The sequence below is a fragment of the Eschscholzia californica genome, unplaced genomic scaffold, assembly GCF_041429995.1.
Source record: "Eschscholzia californica isolate CP2 unplaced genomic scaffold, dmEscCali1.0.p SCAF_2, whole genome shotgun sequence".
Taxonomy (NCBI): Eukaryota; Viridiplantae; Streptophyta; class Magnoliopsida; order Ranunculales; family Papaveraceae; genus Eschscholzia; species Eschscholzia californica.
The window spans coordinates 10013564-10032673 of NW_028238309.1; the positions used below are offsets into that span (position 1 = coordinate 10013564).

Here is a 19110-nt window from a genome sequence, read left to right on the forward strand (position 1 = left end):
TCCAATTTAGTCCAAAAGGCGTTAGTTATCGACGAAAAACTTTTGACTGAACTATGTGCACGAGTAAGGATAATAAGGGTTAATAACCGTGAGTGTGCTCGTAAAAGGCGTAAGTATATATAAAATTTCCCCACGACATATATCCAATACAATATGCAAAAAAAACATAATCCCACTCGGCGGGCCTTTAAGCGAGTTGTCCCTTTGGGTATGTATCAGGCACGGGCCATACTGGGCCAAAAGTTGTTGGGCCAGGCAGTCCTCGGGTTGCCCGACCCACTTAACACAACTAAAGCTACCTAAAACCGTGTCCATATTTGATCAAGAGTCCGGAGACGTCTCTCTAATCACATTACACCATTAACAGCTCCTCATCACAAGCTTCTTTTCACATCAAAACTCTCAGTTCCATTCTTCATTGTCACTTAGGCTTAGCTACAAGTAAACTTCTTGCTCTTCTTCCTCTTCTTCTGATTTTCCTTTTGGGGTTTCTCCCCTTTAGATACTATAAAGGAACATAAACCTTTTCTAATTTTGAAGTGCACATTTCGATTTATTTTTAAGGGAAATTATTCTTAATTTGTTCAGGATTCATGGGTATCAAAGGGATTCATGATTTTCAGAGAGATCTCCCAACTTCTTGCAGAGCTGATTGCCCTTACTTTTCAGGGTTTTTACTTTGTCATGATTCATCTCTTCCCTAGATAACCAAGGTAAGGACTAATGAGAGGGGAAAATCTTAGATGTTTATGTCAATTGGTTCCTTAATTAATCATCATATAGTTGTTGTTGTTAATTACTAATGGGAGAGGTATAGATCAACATCTTCTCTGATGCATCTGTATTTCTTTCCATAAATGGCCTAAATCTTCTCATTATTTATTGCAACCCATTTTGGAATATGTTAGAGTTGAAAAGCTTCATTATAGATGTGAGTATATATATATATATATATATATATATATATATGGATTATTGAGCGTATCGACATATCATACCGAAATAACGTACCCTAGCGAATTGCGTACCTAAATAGCGTACCAAAAAAATATACCCCAGCGTACCGAATACTCTCAACCTAGCATACCACGTACCCCGTACCCGTACCACGTACTGGAACGTACCGTGTTCCAGGTAACTTGGTTTTGACTAAGTCTTGGGTGAAAATCACATTACCTCTAACAAATATGGGCATTGTCTGTAAAACATCCCTTTCTTCTATCTCTTACTTTAAGGAATACGAATTTCCAACAATAGATCATTCCATTCCTTTATGGAAGGTGAAAGGCCTGGCATGTTATCATATTGTGGTTTTTGGGTTGTCTTATATCTAGTAATAGTACTTTCTTTCATCCCTTCTTCATATATCTCCATGTTCTCCCTTCATATCTTTGTCGTCTTCTTCATGATGTTGTTCCATCCTCCAGAGATGTTCGGTAGGTGTCTAGCCTCCTAAAAAACCTTCCCCCATAATAAAAGTTCTATCTTTCTGAAATTGGTAGGTGTGTACGTGAAGTTAATATTGTTTTGTGATTGATAGCTTATAACTTCGTTACCCAACATATCGTGTTTCTTATTATTTGTGTGTAATTGTGTTGCTTAATCATAAATGATATCTATTTATAACTATGAACTGAATCTGCTTATCTAGAATTCTTTCAGTCCATGTGTTATATTAGGCTAAAGCAAAATGGACTAAATAGGAGGAATCATGTGTGGTGATTTTGTTAAAGCTCTGAACTTGAAATTGCTTTATCAGGCAATGTTGCTCATATATTACTAATTTACTATGCTATCTACAGTATCATGGTCCCTTCATTTGTCTCAACTTTATCGTATTAAGCGTGTTATACTCACCAAATGAACTTGAGCTTGAAGTGTTCGTCTCGATTCCCAGAAAAAAAGTATGAAATGAAAAGAATGTAAGGCTCTACAAAACTAGTTGTAACAGATAGAAAACAAACTCAATTATACCAATATACTCTTCTATACAAGTTAGGTCTCTGAAATCCTATCTATAAGATTTCACAATATGAGAAATCTCGTCTATCGGGCATGTCTCCACTATTTCCATTTGGGACTTATCTAATAGAATTTCAGTTGAAGTTAGCTTTCAAATATTTCCGCAGACATAATGAAGTGTCTCGATGAACAATATGTTTTAAATATATCAATTTCCACCCTACACTTATGAGAAACCCAAAAAAGTGAAAGAACTGCAGTAAACAATATAGAAGTAGATTTAGAGATATAAATGACAATCAAACTTTAAAAAGTTCAATTAAGTTGTTACGTTCAATTTCATCTCAATTTTTAAATTTTCTGCATTAATTAAACACATGAAATTGAAGTTTCACCTTCTTGCTCTTTATTTGGGACAAAGGTTTTCAGTTTTCTGTCCAAAGAAGTATTTATGCCTTGAATTTGTTTTTGTTGTTAGTAATACATCAACAAGTGATTTCTTCATATGTATAAATTAGACCTACATTTTTGGCATGTAACTAATAAAACCCTTTAGTAGAATCCTAATGATTTTTTTCGCAAATTAAATAAATCACGTAACATTGTTACCCTGCAATTAAAAATCACACCCATGATTTTTTGCATAATACATCTTAGCTTATACTTTGTTTTCACATGCACATTGGACCTGCATGAAATGATCCAACGTGTGATTCTACAAGAGGATGATCTTCTTCTTTAGTGAACAACTATCACAGTGTTACCTGGTATGCAAATCGCCCCGGTCCATGGTACGGGTACCGATTCGCATTACGCTACCGTGTGAGTATCGGGTCCGCTGGGGTAAACTTCTTCGCTTATGATGCATTTATAATAGATACACTTATGCGCCAGCATCTTATTTCCTTAAAACTTAAAATCTAACAAGTTAACTAAAAAGATCTTGTAGTTAACGACCCAACTTGTCGAGTTTATAGATTGTTAGATGTGGGTGAACGAAGACTAAAAATTCCAGTAAGCTAATTTTGGGATACTTGACCGCGAACCCACCCAATAAGGGTACAGCGAATCTAGTACGCGGTACAAGAGGGGAAGAAGAGTATCCAGTAACATTACACTATCACCAAAAAATGGTACATCTGCCTTATATTTCCACCAATTCATAAACATGTAAGTTGTAATTATTATCAGACTAACTGAATTTTCTGGTTCAACATTTAAGAAGCATATTTACTTGTCTAAGATTTAAGATAACATAATAAAACAATTTGTGAACATAAGTTTCTAAACTCAAGGGGGTACTTAGGGGATGATAGTATTAAAAATTTGTGGAGTAGCAAGACCTATCTGTAATGGACAACTAGCTCTACACAAAAAATCCCAATACAATCTTGCTAAAGTCGTGTTAATCTTATCACAGCTTCTAAACTACACAAAAGTCATAAAATAGAAGTTTATGCAAACTAACCTAGGATCAGAAGAATTTCTAATCTAAACTCTCTAGGAGTGGTTACTACGGTGCAGTCTTGGTGCTGGCTAGTTATATGCTCTACCAGACGGTCCAGACATGACACATTAGCTATCAACTTACATATTGATGCGATTTGCTCCAATGTTTAATTTTCTATCTTACGAAACTTAACTCTTAAACTTTAACTCAACTCTACCGCACAAAATCAACTCAAATGAGTGACTTTATTGGACCAAGTATATATGTACAATGTATTTATGATTAAACCATTAATCTTAGGTATGTACTCATTAAGTCATTACTCATTAACATAACTGTCTTTACAGGATCTGTTAGCATCTAAACTCACATTTGCTTCAAATTACAGTTTGGGATCCATGGGTTGTCATCTTTTACTTCGCAAAATGTTATATGTATTATATTCTCACTTTGTCTATATGTTGTTGCAGAAAGATAAAGATCAGATGCAAGTATGCAACTGCAAGTTGCTTTTAGGTGTTTCTTTTGAGTTTTGCCTACTAGCAAGGCCACATGCAGGCTGCAGCAATAGCTGGAAATTGACAAGGAAGTGGCATCATACAAAACTACGACTTTCGTACTGCCTGAGGTTTCTTATGTAATTCTTGTGAAAGACTTCACCAGCTAGGTGTGTTTGCTTACTCTCACCTTTCATTATTTTTTTTTGCGTTCTCATAATTTTTAAAGGGTTACAAGTTTTTATAATGATAGGTTTATTTTATTTTACTTTATGTTGTCTGTGAGAATATCACCATGGTGGAAGGACCATTTAACCTTCATCCTTACCAACAAACTTTCTTATGGAGTCCAAGTATTACTTTTATTTAGATTTTGTAATTGAGAGGCACACGAAAGCATGTAGTGTGATAGGTAGCATCTCTCAGAAGTAGTTCCTAGAATCCTTAGAGGCGGTTCTCTAATAGTAATGAAATCTTAGTGGAATTGATAAGAATCCTCACTCATTACAAGTCGAAGACTGCAAGAAATCGGATCGGACTATCTTTCCAGTAATACTGATTTTGGCAGCTCTAATGATGAAACATCAATATAGATATTGATTCTGCATTTTCCCAGAATCCCACGTTTTACTTTCCATATTGCTAATGATTTTCTTGCCGCTTTTGTAGTCCTCACATGGATATAATTAATCTATTCTACATGGCAAGTGCATTGACTTTATATAGATAAGTTTTGTTTTACATTGAACTCTTATCTCTTTTATACTACAAAACAGGCATCAAGTTTATTGCATATAAAAGGCATGTTCACTGCAATTATAGGCAGGACTTGTTTTACATTTAACCAATTGTGGTCAGATTTGCTTAAAAGAATTTTACTCATTAAAAGTTGTGTAAAAGTAGATTTTATTTATGATTGAAATCCTTGGTACTCACCCGACTACAGAGCACAAAATCAAATCAAAAGTGAATTGCTATGAAAGTAAGACACGTATTCATTAAAAAGCATTTCATAGATATCTGTTAATCACCTTAAGTTTCTTCTTATGACCTCCCATGTCACTTAGAAATCTTCCCTTTTTATGTGTAATCACCCCATTCAATGCGAAGATGCATCAATAGAAGATTGGGTTGCCAAAATAAGACAAGTAATTCAAACATCTAAAGATTGCAAATATTTTGGTAGCATTTAAGTTACCGTAAGACAATAATATTTTTTTTAAAGAAAGTAGGACAGTAATTAATATACTTACATATCTTTCAACAACTTTTTTATAATGTGATTCTAGCTTCCTTATTTGTGACCCACTGAAATCAAATGTTATAGCCGGTTTTGGTCATTCTTTTTTACCAAAAGATTGTGTTCCTTTTGGTTTTACATTATGAATAAATAGCCCTATTAGGTTTCTCCTAAACGCAAACTTTGACAAAACCAATGCATCTTTCATTACTTAGCCTCTCCTATCATCTCTTCTTTTTTTTATCTTTGACTACCATGAACCCAACAACTATCTCTGAAACACCAATAGGTTTTTCCAGTGCTCTTCCTCCCACCTCTGATGTTTCTCCACTAGCAACCCCACAATGTGAAACAAGAGTAGAAAAAACAATAGCAGGAGGCTCAAATCCTAGTGAGGCTAGTAAGGCTCCTTTGGCAAGCTATGGTCAGATTGTTTCAAATCAAAAAATGTTCCTGCACACACTAGCGGATCTTCATAGATCCTCTGGAACTAAGCTTTGGTGAGTGATTTTTTTCATTTCATATCTGTTTGTCAAGGTTAATTTATTTTTTAGGCTATTTATAATGTTTTATTGATTGATAGTGGCTCCTTGTTGTTTTTTTTCTTATGTTGTTTCTTTGGGGGTGTTTTAATGTTTTCAAATCTTTTTTTGTAATAATATTTTTTCTTAGACACCTAGTTTTGGGCTTTTTGGGTCATTCAAGTTGTGGATCTTTTGGTGATTTTGTTCTGAGGGAAGTTTTTTGGTATAAAAGATACAAATATTTTGGAGTTGTCATTTTTTTTTCTGAACTTGTTTATTGTGCTTACTTGTGTTCATCTTGTTTCATAGTTTTCGTACTTTTTTCAAAGATGTGTTTTTGCCCTAATTTTGGTACATATTTTTTGTGAAATTGTAAGACCAATTTTCTTTTCTCCAGAACTTGGCCTTTTACATGTGGATGAAGGACATGTTTGGCATGGTATAGGAATGTGACCAGGATTAGTAATTTCAATTTGATTCTTAATAACCATTATAACTTTTTATGTTGTTTTGTTTAGTCGATCATAGTATTTGTAGAGATTGATGTTGTCCGCAGATTACTTGATTAACGATTCTAAGGGAAAGGGAATTGCAAGCCCACCCAACCCCCTGGATTCGGATTCCTTTTCCTATATACCAAACACAATTTTGGAATGCCATTTCTAATATTTGCATCTCATTCCTACGTACCAAACATGGTCTAAAAGTTTCACCTTTGGGTGGATAATGATGTTAAAAAAGATTGCGCATGGGAAAGGTTTATCAAAAGCTTCTCCACTGAGTTTGATGAAACCCCAATTTCCTGTGATCCTATTATCACTTCATTATCAATGAAACACAAAACCTTGTAGTCTCTGTAGCAATCATTTTTTCTACACATTACTAATGCCATTCAATTACTTTTTTGAGAATTCCCCATACATATTAGTATATGATAAAAAAGGACCACATATAAAACAATTATGGTTCTCTTGTGCTTGAGCTTGAACATGCCTAAGGGACTAAACTTGGCGCTTTCCTTACATACGAATTATATGTACAGCTTGGTTCCACTGGGAATTCGTTAATTCCTCTGTTTCTATACCCACATGGGGTTCTTAAGAATGTGAATTCTTTTATGATATTCTAAACGGGGGTTTAGCTTGGAGAAGCTAATGACATTAACGCTGAGAGTGGCACACCAAAAGGAGAACCGAAGAGCATAGTTTAGAGGGCCGAATATGATGTGAACTTGTTGTAGAAGCTTCAAGGGATGCTTACTATCGTTCAAGTTAATGAATTCTTAAAGGAAATTCAAATAAGAATAAAGGATAACTAAATTTCCATGTATTTATTGAATTAGTACTAGCTGAATCTGATGTAGGGAATTCCTCGTTTTATGAGGAGTTGCAACTGAACATCTAAGTTTGTGCGGAAACATTCTTAATAATACTTTACTTTTATAACATATTATCGTAATTGCTCATCTTTAATGTGCTTGATTACAGGGTGCCAACAGTGGGAAAGAGATCTTTAGATTTGCACAAACTGTTTGTAGAAGTCACAGCTCGTGGTGGTTTTGAGAAGGTATCAATTTTCATTCGGTTTCTATAATCGAGTATATCATAGATTGATAACATTCCTATCTTTCAACTGCTTATAGGTTATTGAAAATCGCAACTGGAAGGTAATATCAGCTATCTTGAACATACCTGTAACAATAACCAATGTTAGCAATGCGCTGCAAAAGCACTACAAATCTTTGCTTCTTCGCTATGAGGAAATCTATTACAGGGGTAGAGAACCCCAGCAAGGCTCATTGACTAGTAAGTAGTAATCTCAATAGATATAGCTAAGCTCACTTTTCATTTGGTTCCTTCGTAACTCAACTTATACCCATTATTTTTTTATTTGTAATATAACTCGAGTAATGCTAGAAGACGCTACAAGTCAAATCCTACTCCAGACCTACACGAAATCAACTGGCTCCATTTTTTGAGTCAACTCTCTTTTTCTCTTGATGAACTTTTCAGTCTAGATGGACAGTTGATTTCTGTTTAGGTCTGGGGTAGGTCTATTTTGTAGTCTCTTTTATCATTTTTCATATAACTCAGTAGTTGGTAAGACGAAATATTGTATTTTAACATAGCGTGTAAACCCTATAAAATAGCTATTTCTTTGCTATTTCACAGGCACTGGCAACAATCCAGCTTCACAGCCTTCAGCTTCACAGCCTTCTGCATCACCTCAAGGTCCAATACCTCTTGACAATCAGTCGCAAGGTCAGAACATAAACATTTCTTAGTTCTCTTATGTTAAAACTCATGTGCAAAATAAAAACAAAAAACTGATAAATGTGAAACATTCTATATTGACGTAGTATAAATTTATGCTTATCAAAAATGGAATCGTATTCCATTGGCTTAGTACTAAACATGTCGAATTCGTGGAAACGTGTTAAATACCCTTTCTTGATTTCTTTTTTACTTTCTAATTAAATTTTGCATGTGGTTTAACGTGTTCAAACTAACTGAGTTCTCTTGATGGTATTAACGTATTTAGAAGCTCATCCATTGGATTTCAGATTACGATCTTTTAGATGTCTGCAATCATGAGAAAAACAGAAATATGTAATGTCTTTTCTGTACTCATTTATTATTCCTCATATTTTATACTGGTAATATGGTCATTAGACAAAACCCCATGGTATGATTAGGGTATTTTGTATTTAAAGAGTATCTGTGAGTTATCTTGGTTCCTTTTCCGTAATGTTCTCATCAGTCATTATACATATCATTTAACCCAAGGTATTCCTTGATTCACTTTATTTTGGTTCTATTCCCATGCATATACTTTTATGTCATTGGTTCGTGCTTCGTACTCTGGTACATTCTTTGGAAGTTGGATAGTAGATTTTCGTTGATTTATTAGATATGATATAGTCTATTATTAAATTGTTGCTTAATGAGAAATTTTCTTCATTTATACAGCACAAACTGAACCATTGCCAATTATTGGCGTCATTGACAAAGAAATTGCTAATGGATATGTGGTCACGGTGACCATGGGTGAAGAGAAACTTAAAGGCGTTTTGTACTATGCCCCCATTGATGAAGAAAATTCCGAGACTCCCCTCCCTCTCCCACCCAAGAAAAAGCAGAAAACATTGGGGCGTAAAAGCGGTTCAAAACCAAACAGGAGCCCATACAACATTTTCTTTGCTGAGCAATATGCCCGACTAAGGCCATTGCATGATGATGGAACTTCGAATATGAGCATCTGCGGATTCAGTGCGGAGATTGGGAAGTTATGGAGCGAGCTTTCAGCTACTGAGAAGCAGGTATTTAAATTTTGTGTGTTGATTCCTAGTTTATGAGTATCATTAGAAGTTAAACTACCGTATGGGGAATGCATTTGATATAGTTATATTCACCGACTTTCTTGATTAAATTTTTCTTACAAACGTAATATAATATGTGTTTATAATGCTAATATGCAGGTCTATAATGAGAGATTATTGGCGATGCGACAATCAGAAGGGAGTGCATCTGCTCCAGCTGATGAGGTCAACCTTCGTAAAGAATGAAACTTGTGGTAGCTGGTCATTAGAGGAAGTTCCTTAAGATATGAGTGAGGTTAAATAATTAAAGTGTTTGTTAAACAACTGAATTTGGAGTTAGCATCATGTGAAGTGGAAGTTAAGATGGAGACTGAATCTTAAGTTAAAAAAGATAAGTTTGGTTTAAAATCCAACTTTTATATTTTGTTTGGTTAAAAATTCCATATTTTTCTAACCCGTTTGCAAGCAGTTGTAACCTTCTTACAAGGCGTTGCAATTATTTTGCAAGCAGTTGCAAACTGTGAAAATACTAGGGTATTTTTTTCCTAACTCAGAACGCCATGGAGAGTGAGAATGTCACACTTTAGGGGTCAGTCGGGAAGTAACCTTTTAAATGTCGTTCAAATGTATTTGACAATAAGTTCAACACTTCAACCCAAGAAATAGTGTATGCCCAACCTGGCCGATATATTTGATCTCATCTATTGTGTTTCCCTCCTTAGCTTCCCTGGAGTTGATTCTTGGTTATGTCACTGTTTACTGTGTATGGTGACCTGATGACTTTCATCACTTAAGGGGTCCAGACGCACCAACCAAAAATGAAATCATCGTTTATTAAACTCTAACCATATTCAAGACCATTTCAACAATGTTTATCAATTTTGGTGAGAGCGTCTCCAAACCAAAACTCAATAAAGTCTGAATCGTCTTATATGTCAAATTTTAATTAAGATTCTCATTTTTATATGGGGAATATAGAATGTAAAGATTCTCAATTCTTTTGTGTTTCTAATACAAAACGCTAAACTTGTTTTATTTACTTATGTAGCATAGTTATTTTTGTAAATAAAAAATTAAATTATTTTAAAATTAAATGAATATTTGATTTCTATTGGTTTAAACTCAAATTGTGTGAGGTCTTGGACAAATAGAGATATTTCAAGGAGAACACTCTAGAAACAAAGTTACCTCTTGACATATCTCTGTTTAACTACCTCTACGTCATCTTAGAGATCCAAAATGCATTTTCCATTGGAGAGAGTTTTAAGAAAAAAATTCAACTTTTTTTTTTATGTGGCACTCAAAATTTTAAAGATTGAGTTTTGTATTAGAGAATCTCGAACACAAAACTCAAAAACGTCTCTATTTGTTTTATGTGTCAAATCTTGATTGAGATTCTCTTCCTTCGATGACACTATTGAGATCCTCTAATTTTTGTATGTCTCTAATGCAAGTCTCTAAAATTATTTTGTTTACTTATGTGACATGATAATTATTTGTAAAGAAATATTTAGTTATCCTGAAGATATACGAAAACTTGATTTCTCTTGGTCTAAATTTTAGAAATGATGAATTGAATAATTAGATATATCTTAAGAAGACACTTTAACCACTATCACATGGTCTTAGAGATCCAAATTAAATATTTCATCAGAAAAGTTTATAATGAAAAAGTCTGAAAAATCTTATGTGACACTTAAAGTTTTTACTTATTCGAGTCTTACAATTGAGATGCTCATAGGGATGCTACCAAGAGTGAAGCTCTCACTTTCATGAGATTTGTATCACCTCCCCAAATCCAAAAAATTTAAAGCCATAGTCAACAAGGGAGTCAAACTTTGACTCTCTTTATCTTGACTTTAGACAAAAAATCCAGATGTCAAACCTAAAAGCCAAGTTTGGTCCAAACGTCTACTGACTCAATAAAACGATCTAAAAATACTTATAGTGGGTGGGGTGGGGGATCTAAACGTGAGAGAAGAGAACTGCTTCTCGTTTTCTTCACTCCTCTCTCTTTCTCTCTCTAAAACTCTACTTCTTACCTCACTTTCTCTCTCTCTAACCAAAATCTTCCTTTTAACATCTCTTCTCCGATCTTACTTTCAGATCGAATTCTCAGTCACATTCTTCACCGAATCGTCACTTAAACCTAAAAGTAAGCTCCTCCGATTTCTTCTTTTTTTTTCCTAATTTTTTGCTTCCTGTTTTTATCATTTTGATTCTCTGATAAAAATTGTATCTTTTTTTTTTACTGTGTTTTCTTAGCTCATCAAACAACAGTTTTAATTTTGTTCAGAAAATCGCGTTTTTTTTTCTCTGATTTTGTTTGTGTTAAATTCGACCTCGATTTGAAACTTTTAGTACTTTATTATGTGCGGAATGAACATGCGATTTGATGTTTATCTTGTAATTTTTCTTGATTTGATCAGACTTCTTCATGACTAGCAAAACGATTCAGGATTTGCGTAAGAGATTGTTCAACTGAACATTTTGCCGTGCTGATTCCTCACAAACCGGATTCCCTAGGTAATTATGACTTATGAGAAAGAAATCTGTAGTTGATTACTTGATTATGTAAAGTTGTGAACTTTTGATCTTGTTGAAGCATTATTTAGTTGTTAATTACTAGTAGATAAGGTAAAGTTCATGTTTTTGTGTGTTAATCTGGAAATTTCCTAAACCTTTACATGTTTGCATTAATTAATTTTAGCTAAAATCTTAAGGATGAAAACATGCTAGTTGAGATATTCATGGATACTTTTTCCATTGAAGGTATTTTAAAGTTAACAACCATTTGTGAACTTAATTGAAATGTGTTTTTTGTTCATCAAGGGGTGAGAAAATTTATTGAGAAAAGATAGTAATGTTTACAAGGGACATCATATATCTGTGATCTATAATGATTTAGTTAGAAAGTAGCAAAAATCGCCTCCGGGTTCAGAGTAAAATCTCTTAGTTTTTAATGCCAATTCTTCCGCTTTGTTCAATAATGAAGAAGGGTAAGGATGAATACTTCGATATCATCGAAGAGGAGTCTCTCCCCATGAAAATGGCCTGTTTTGTACGTTTCGAAATGCCCCAAAAAATAGTACGAGGAATAAAGTTCCATAGCTTTCGCGTGTTCTTCTGAATGATTAACGTAGCCGATATCCAAGGGATTTGGTTGGTCATCTTGGAGATATCCGCTTAACCTTGGTAGCAGTAACGAAAAAGTTCCAAACTCTCGGTGATATAGTAAGTGACAGCTGTGGAAACCATTCACCTCATCCAGGCAACTCTCTTTCACTGGAGTAGGCAGCTTAATTGGTCAACGAGCATGTTCCTTTTTGACTTTACTGTTAACTGGGAGGCTTTAATAGAACGTAGTTTTTGGGTCTCTTTTGTGACAGACTGAGTCTGCAGCTTTCTGGTTCCGCTTTCTTTTCAAGAAAAAGTTCCAAACTCTCCAGACATCAAAATGTAACAAATGATGGTTTGGAAACTCCACTTCTTTTTGCATAAAATGCATATATTTTACAGAAATAGCTCTTCTCTTCAAATTATACACAGCAGGTACCATCCAAACAAAGACATGATCTTTAAAGGTAATCTGGTTTCGATATCCATGTAGTTGGAAATATGTTAAGATTTGATTATCGCTGGGAAACAACTCTTGCTCTATGTGGTAATATATATGGAAGCCGTGTTTACCAAATATTTGTTATCTTTCTCCTGAGCCACGGGAGAACACTTCTTCACTACATTTTAGTTTGCTCAAATCTTTTCTTCCATGACTATTACTTCAATGAATACCACCGCTCTAAATATATTTCTTCAAATAGGTCATTCCATTACCTTTACCTCAGGTAAAAAAGGACTGCATTTTTGTGATTGAGTTAAAAAATTTGATTAGATTTGTCTCTTTCATATGTAAAATAAGTAATCAGTTCTTAACGGCACGTGATAACTTTCTTTCCCTCCATATCATGTTCCTTTCAAGCTATTATAGCCTTATCCACTAATAAATTAAGTGCTGAAGGAAACATTAGTACTTCCTGAACTACGGCGTAAAGAAATCAACTCAAACAAGAGTAGCATTAAATGAGTAAGGAGATATATAACATAAACTGGTAAGATAATTCTAATTGTTACCTTAATCTTCTCGAATCTCCATGCAACCTGCCTTAGAATTTAGTCTCTTTGATTTACAAATACTCCGTGCCATGCAGGTGTAGCAACTCGATGCAAGCTTGTTGAGCTTAAAGAGACTATGGTTGATCCGTAGTCAACAGGACTAATTTCCAAGAATATAAGGCGCCTTACTAATTTGGCACCACTGGAACCCAAGGCTATAGCTCCCTCTTTTGATATCAAAATATACTGCTCTTTTCCTTTCGCTGTACTTGTTCACATTTGCATCCTAAATAATGCCTCCGATACAGATGTAGGAAAACCCTATTAATATTTTCCGAACCTCCCTTCACCTCACCTCCTCCCCCACCTCCAACCTCTCTTAATTATCTTTGACATAAAATGTCTACCCATCCCTCCATGTACCCAACAGATACTTCCAAGACACAAACTCATTCTACTAATACAATTGCTGCTCCTCCTACTTCTAAGTTTCTTTCATTGGCACCATTGCCCTCTGACACAAGAGCAGCAACAAAAGGAGATTTAGGTCCTGCCGGGTCTTATCCAACACCAGTTGCAACATATGAAGAAGTTGCTCAAAATGCTGACATTTTCCTAAAAACACTCAAGGATCTTCATGTATCGCTTGGCACAAAATTTATGTAAGTCTGTTTATGTTTCAACTCTTCTGTCATTTATATGGTTTTCTATTGTTGATATATGTTTTCCTTCTAACCTCTATTGCTGTTAATGGTCAGCTCCTGCATCCGTGATTAGATATTAGATCATGTTGTCTGGGTATTGGGCTATTCGTCAAATCTCTTGTTGACTAATGCGTTCCTTTCATGGTTATGTCCAATTTCTTGATTTCCTCAGATTGAAAGTTTATTCATTGACAGTCTCCTTTTAAGATTGTGATTCACATTTCCTAAGTTGTTCAGTTTTATTTTTTCCCTAGCATTGAGATCTTGTATGTGAACTTAATTATTTGGGGTTTCAGCTTTAGATGAATAGCACTCTTCAAGAAGATAGGTTTTGGTTATTCCTTCTTCTGACAAGCTACAAGCTTTGGCAAGTTGGAATGACAAAATAGCGTTCGTCAATAAAAAGACAGAAAGAAAACCCCCTTTTTAGTTGCTTGATCAAATTGAACTTAATCAAAAGCTCAAAATCTATTCAGAGGTTTTTACGGGTACTTATTATCATGGATCGTGCGAGTATGACCTAATCTTCTCTTTAGAACCATCATCGTCTAAATGTATGTCCAGCCGCCAATTACCGTTTCGTTGGTGCTTTTAAGAGGGTTGCATCTTACATGTCGTGTCTCTCTTTGGTCCTTTCGTGATGTGTTTTCTTTGATTTTGCTCGTTGTTATTGGTTCATTGGCAGTCTAAGTTGTTATAGGTTTTATTTTTCTTTGCTAATCTTGTATAGTTCTAGATACGGGATGATATTCAGTTTTTGTTTTCTTTTGTATAATGTTACAAATGCATCTTCGAAAACCCTACTCAGCTCCTTAAACTCCTATTTTAAATAATTTATTCTAGAGGCTTTACTGCTCCAATCTTTCAGAACTGTAGGTCATTTTGTCGAGAAATTTGGAAAGTGTCCATCGTACAGGGTATTGACTTTTTGTTTTGCTTTTACGTTTGCGTAGTTTTTATGTTTATGAAATGATTTCTTTGTGCTCTCCTTCAGTGATTCTTTACGTAATTCTTTGCTAGCGGAGTCCTCGGTTGACATTAATTGTTGATAGAACATGAGTACTTGACTATTGGCTTATCAGTTGAATAAGCATGTTTATTGTATATTCTCTCTAACAGGACGTAACAAACACTCCTAATATGTTCCTAATTGAAATGGAAATGTATAGTCTAAACTAAGAAACAAATTTATGTCTAACCAAATAGTAACCAGAGTCAAAGGAGGTATTACAATTTAGAACAACTACAAATGAACAAATCTGTCAATCTAACTCCATGATGTGCATCATGCACTTGTGAATTCTACACACGTGATCATAAATAATGGTTATCATTTAACTCTATGTTGTTTATGGATAGCATGGAGACATTTGGCATAATTCTTGATGGATGTACGTCCTTAACTTAGCATCTAAGTGGGTCCAGAAACATAGATTCTTTAGTGTTTTTTCGGAAGCAGTAAGATTTGAACTACGGTCTCTCCAATGGAAAGACTTACATGTTACTACTCAACTAAAGTGAGCTTCACATTTTTCTTTTTCTTCTTATAGAAAAATGTTGTAATTTACTAGTCTTCCTTCTTCAATGTATTTTCCTTTCTAGGATTCCTACTTTGGGAGGGAAGACTCTAGATTTGCACCGGCTTTTTGTGGAAGTCACAGCTCGTGGTGGTCTTGAGAAGGTATCAAACTTCGTTGTGTATCTCTTATTCTATTTAGATGCCTCTCATGTTATAGGTTCAGGTTTGCTGCACTTGATCTTCTTTGTTTATTGCATAAGAATACTTGGTCACCAGTCACGGATTATTACATATTCTTTCTTCAACTGGTTATAGGTAATTGAAAATCGCAAATGGAAGGAGATAATTTCCATTTTCAGTTTACCAGGAACAACATCCAATGCGTCCTTTACTCTGCGGAAGTATTATCTCTCTTTGCTTCATAACTACGAGCAAATCTATTACCTGCGTAAAGAACATCAACGTCGCACATTGACTAGTAAGTTTTTTAAGCTCTGCTTACTATAGATAAACGGTTCTGCATTTGTTTCATATTTCATAGTAGTTCAACTTGTACCGGCTTCTTTTGCAAACCAATGTTCTAGCTGATAAAAGAAAAATATCGTCTGACCTTTCTTATAGACACAGTTTAACTCAGCTATTGATTCTAATTTTGCAGACATTGTCAATGGTCCTGTCAGTGGGTCACCTGCCTTACAGGTATCAACTGAAACGAGCCGTGAAGATGGAACAAACAAGATCCAATTGCCAGGTGACCAGACACTTCTTAATTCGTATCTTATAGATCATACAAGAAAATTTAATAAAAGAATAGGTAAAGTAAAAACGACTGATTTTGAAGCAAATTTTATGTGACAATTTCTAGATAAAATATTGAGGATTTATCTTTTAAATCATTTATCCTGCTGATAATGCTCTATGAATTTGTGATCAACTAGGCAACTAGAGATCATATCGCCTTGTTTGTTGTCGGAAATGGAGATCTTTTGTCTATTGCTTTGTTACTAACACTAGAGAGAACTCTTCATGTGGTTTCATGTTTTGGATTTTGTCCCAATTTATCACATACATCTCAAAGCTTTTACACATAAAGACTTCAAGTAGGTATTTGCACGAGACATTCCTTTTGCCATCTGCAGAAAATCCTATAGTTTCAAGTCAAGCAAATTATAATCCACCGAACTACTACCATTGAAATTGTTCATTTCTTGATAGGTGTCTTTCAGATGACTGAATCAGAGAGAAGTAGGTAAACCTAAAATAGGTAGTCTGACGTTCCTCAGAGAATACAACACAAAAATGAACCTCTGATTCTTTATAAATTATTAAATGAATATTTTCAGGGCCTCGGGCCTCCTTATTCTTATTGTCCTCATTATGCATATTAATCTTTGTAGATTTATTAGAATTGAGTTGTCCATTATTACATCATTGGTTTATTAGCAGTTCTTTTGAAAAAAATTGGATGATCTTTGATCTCTTCTTTTGATCTATACAGCAAATTCTGGGATCTTGCCTGGCAATTGGGTGTCTGGAACAATTGATGGGAAATTTGATTACGGGTATCTAGTCACAGTGAGTGTAGGTTCGGAGAAGCTGAAAGGTGTGCTCTACCATGTCCCAGTCAATGTGGAAGCTCCTCGCGCCAGTGAAATTCCTCAGACTGATACCTCACTCCAACCCCGACGAAGAAGAAAAAGATCCAAGCGTGGTGAACGCCCGAATCCGAACAGGAACGGATATAATTGCTTCTTTGCCGAGCAATATGCAAGGCTGAAATCTAATCAGGATGAAGAAAGGCAAGAACTGAATATCTGCAGATTCAGTACAGTTATTGGGAACTTATGGAGTCAACTTTCTGAGGCTGAAAGACAGGTATTATCAAAGTTCTGCCATAGTTGGTTCCGGTGGTTTATGAATCTTGTTGAAGACTTCATATTAGGTCGCCGCCATCTAAACCGACCTGCTAAGTACTTCGGGTGGGGATCCTGGTGATAAGTAAAACCTTAGTCTGGTCCATAAATTTATTCTGCCCGGATTGGGTATGCAAATGCTGGGCCATGCACAGTCACCACCTTGATTGGATGGGCCTGGTATTGGGCCTTGCACCATTCTCCACCCCTAGTTGCAGTACGAAATGGAGAAAAGATTAACGGCCAAGGAGAAAATAATTCTGATCGAGTTTGTAATGGTTGACATGCAGGTATACAGAGAAAAAGGGTTGGCGAAACAGTCGGGATTGAACCCGTGATGATCGATATTGTCATTGAAATCATTTTCAAATGGAACGAGGAGAAATATTTAGGTTAAAAAAGCAGAACTATGGTGATCTGTTTAGGATCTAGATTTAGAGCTTTGGGATGTATAAATTTGTAAAGAAGGAACTATCTTTACTGTCTGTTTGTATGTGGTTTACCCAGTTCTGTAGTGTATGTGTGTTTATGATTTTGGGTTCTTTTAGTGAAGAGGAATTCAATATAAGGACTCTGACCCATCTTCACATGCATAGTCTTGGCAATATTCCCATAGTCCCTTTTACATTATGGCTTTCGCCCATGTAAATTCTCAATTGTTTTGTTTGAATACACTGCTCTAGCTTCTAGGACGGTTAGAGTTTATGAGCGTGCATCCTTGGTTTTTGATCCTCTTAGTAGTGGTGGCCAATGAACCGTATAAGCCTAGAAAGGGACCGGTACGGGCCCTTTATACGGCAACATGACATGACAAAGAATAGCTTGGTATAGTCTTCCACCTTTATACGGCAACATGACACGACAAAGAATAGCTTGGGTATAGTCTTCCACCTTAAAGGTCAAGGGTTCGAGACACGTTGAACAATTCAAAGAAAAAAACATGACAAAGAAAGGCTTGGGTTACAAAGATAGATTGTAAGTCCCTAGACAAGTCAACAACGACATATTAGGGACGACAGCACTGCTTCCACGTCCTGTACTGTTATTTAATACAGAAATTTATTAATTAACAATTTTACTTGAAATCGCAACAAATTTTTCCTCATACATTTTTAGTTAATCCATATTTTAGGCTATTAGCAAAAACACATAGATTTGTTCGTAAATGGGTGTGGGGGGTCGAGCCAAAATTTTCAACTTAGATGGGTCTAAGTACAAACTTCAGGGTAGCCAATTTTTTATCGAAACACCTTAGAAGTAAGTTGCTGCCTATGATTCATGTAATACATGTAAAAATGTTATGTAAAGGTAATTTCTAGAGATACCAATACATTTTTAAGGATGCATTTCGCATTTATGAAAGTATCCTGACCAAAAAATTTAAACATGAAAAAAACATCAACCAATGTCAATCGACAATCAAACAACTAAACATGAACCAATATACAATGTCAACCACAATTAGAAGTGACTAATTAACTAAATTTGACATTATCTAAGATTCATGACTTATAAAGAAATTAAGAATCATAATTCATAAATCATAAATATCAATCGACAAACAGACATCAACTCATCAATCGACAAGCACAAAAGAAGATACAAATTTCCTTGTCTTACCAAACAAAATATTATTAACATGCTAAGCTAGCCGTCTATGAAGGCCAAACGTTCCAACGAAGTGAACAAGGTCTTTCGCTACAACAACTCAGAGAAAAAAGGGAAGTGGAGAAAGACAAAAAAAGGAAGAAAGAAAAACATAGTATTGGCGAGAGAAAGATAAAGTGAAATAGAGAAAAAAAGAGTAAGAATAATTTATTTTAGGGATCGGACATTGTAAATCATGACTATAATATGCAATACATCATG

General features: G+C 35.0%; 2 protein-coding genes across 7 annotated transcripts; both read left to right on the forward strand.

The window, feature by feature from the left end:
- The first annotated feature begins 309 nt into the window (after window positions 1-309).
- On the forward strand, window positions 310-9400 carry LOC147556096 (high mobility group B protein 15-like). 4 transcript variants are annotated; one of them, XM_086663862.1, is made up of 9 exons: window positions 310-441; window positions 589-713; window positions 3883-4079; window positions 5439-5649; window positions 7161-7239; window positions 7316-7478; window positions 7845-7934; window positions 8643-8992; window positions 9152-9400. In XM_086663862.1, the coding sequence occupies exons 4-9, from the start codon at window positions 5597-5599 to the stop codon at window positions 9236-9238; spliced, it is 822 nt and encodes a 273-aa protein (XP_086519988.1). In that variant the 5' UTR covers window positions 310-441; window positions 589-713; window positions 3883-4079; window positions 5439-5596; the 3' UTR covers window positions 9239-9400. The 4 variants fall into 4 exon arrangements, with proteins under 4 accessions (XP_086519988.1, XP_086519987.1, XP_086519989.1 ...); XM_086663861.1 differs by having other exon boundaries at window positions 316-441; window positions 4579-5649; XM_086663863.1 differs by having other exon boundaries at window positions 316-441; window positions 5449-5649.
- Window positions 9401-10908: 1508 nt separating this feature from the next.
- On the forward strand, window positions 10909-17848 carry LOC147556097 (high mobility group B protein 10-like). Of its 3 annotated transcripts, none has more exons than XM_086663853.1 (9): window positions 10909-11147; window positions 11422-11518; window positions 13011-13101; window positions 13201-13767; window positions 15412-15490; window positions 15644-15806; window positions 15987-16079; window positions 16827-17203; window positions 17532-17848. In XM_086663853.1, the coding sequence occupies exons 4-9, from the start codon at window positions 13505-13507 to the stop codon at window positions 17577-17579; spliced, it is 1023 nt and encodes a 340-aa protein (XP_086519979.1). In that variant the 5' UTR covers window positions 10909-11147; window positions 11422-11518; window positions 13011-13101; window positions 13201-13504; the 3' UTR covers window positions 17580-17848. The 3 variants fall into 3 exon arrangements, with proteins under 3 accessions (XP_086519979.1, XP_086519980.1, XP_086519978.1); XM_086663854.1 differs by having other exon boundaries at window positions 13021-13101; XM_086663852.1 differs by lacking the exon at window positions 13011-13101.
- The last annotated feature ends 1262 nt before the right edge of the window (window positions 17849-19110 follow it).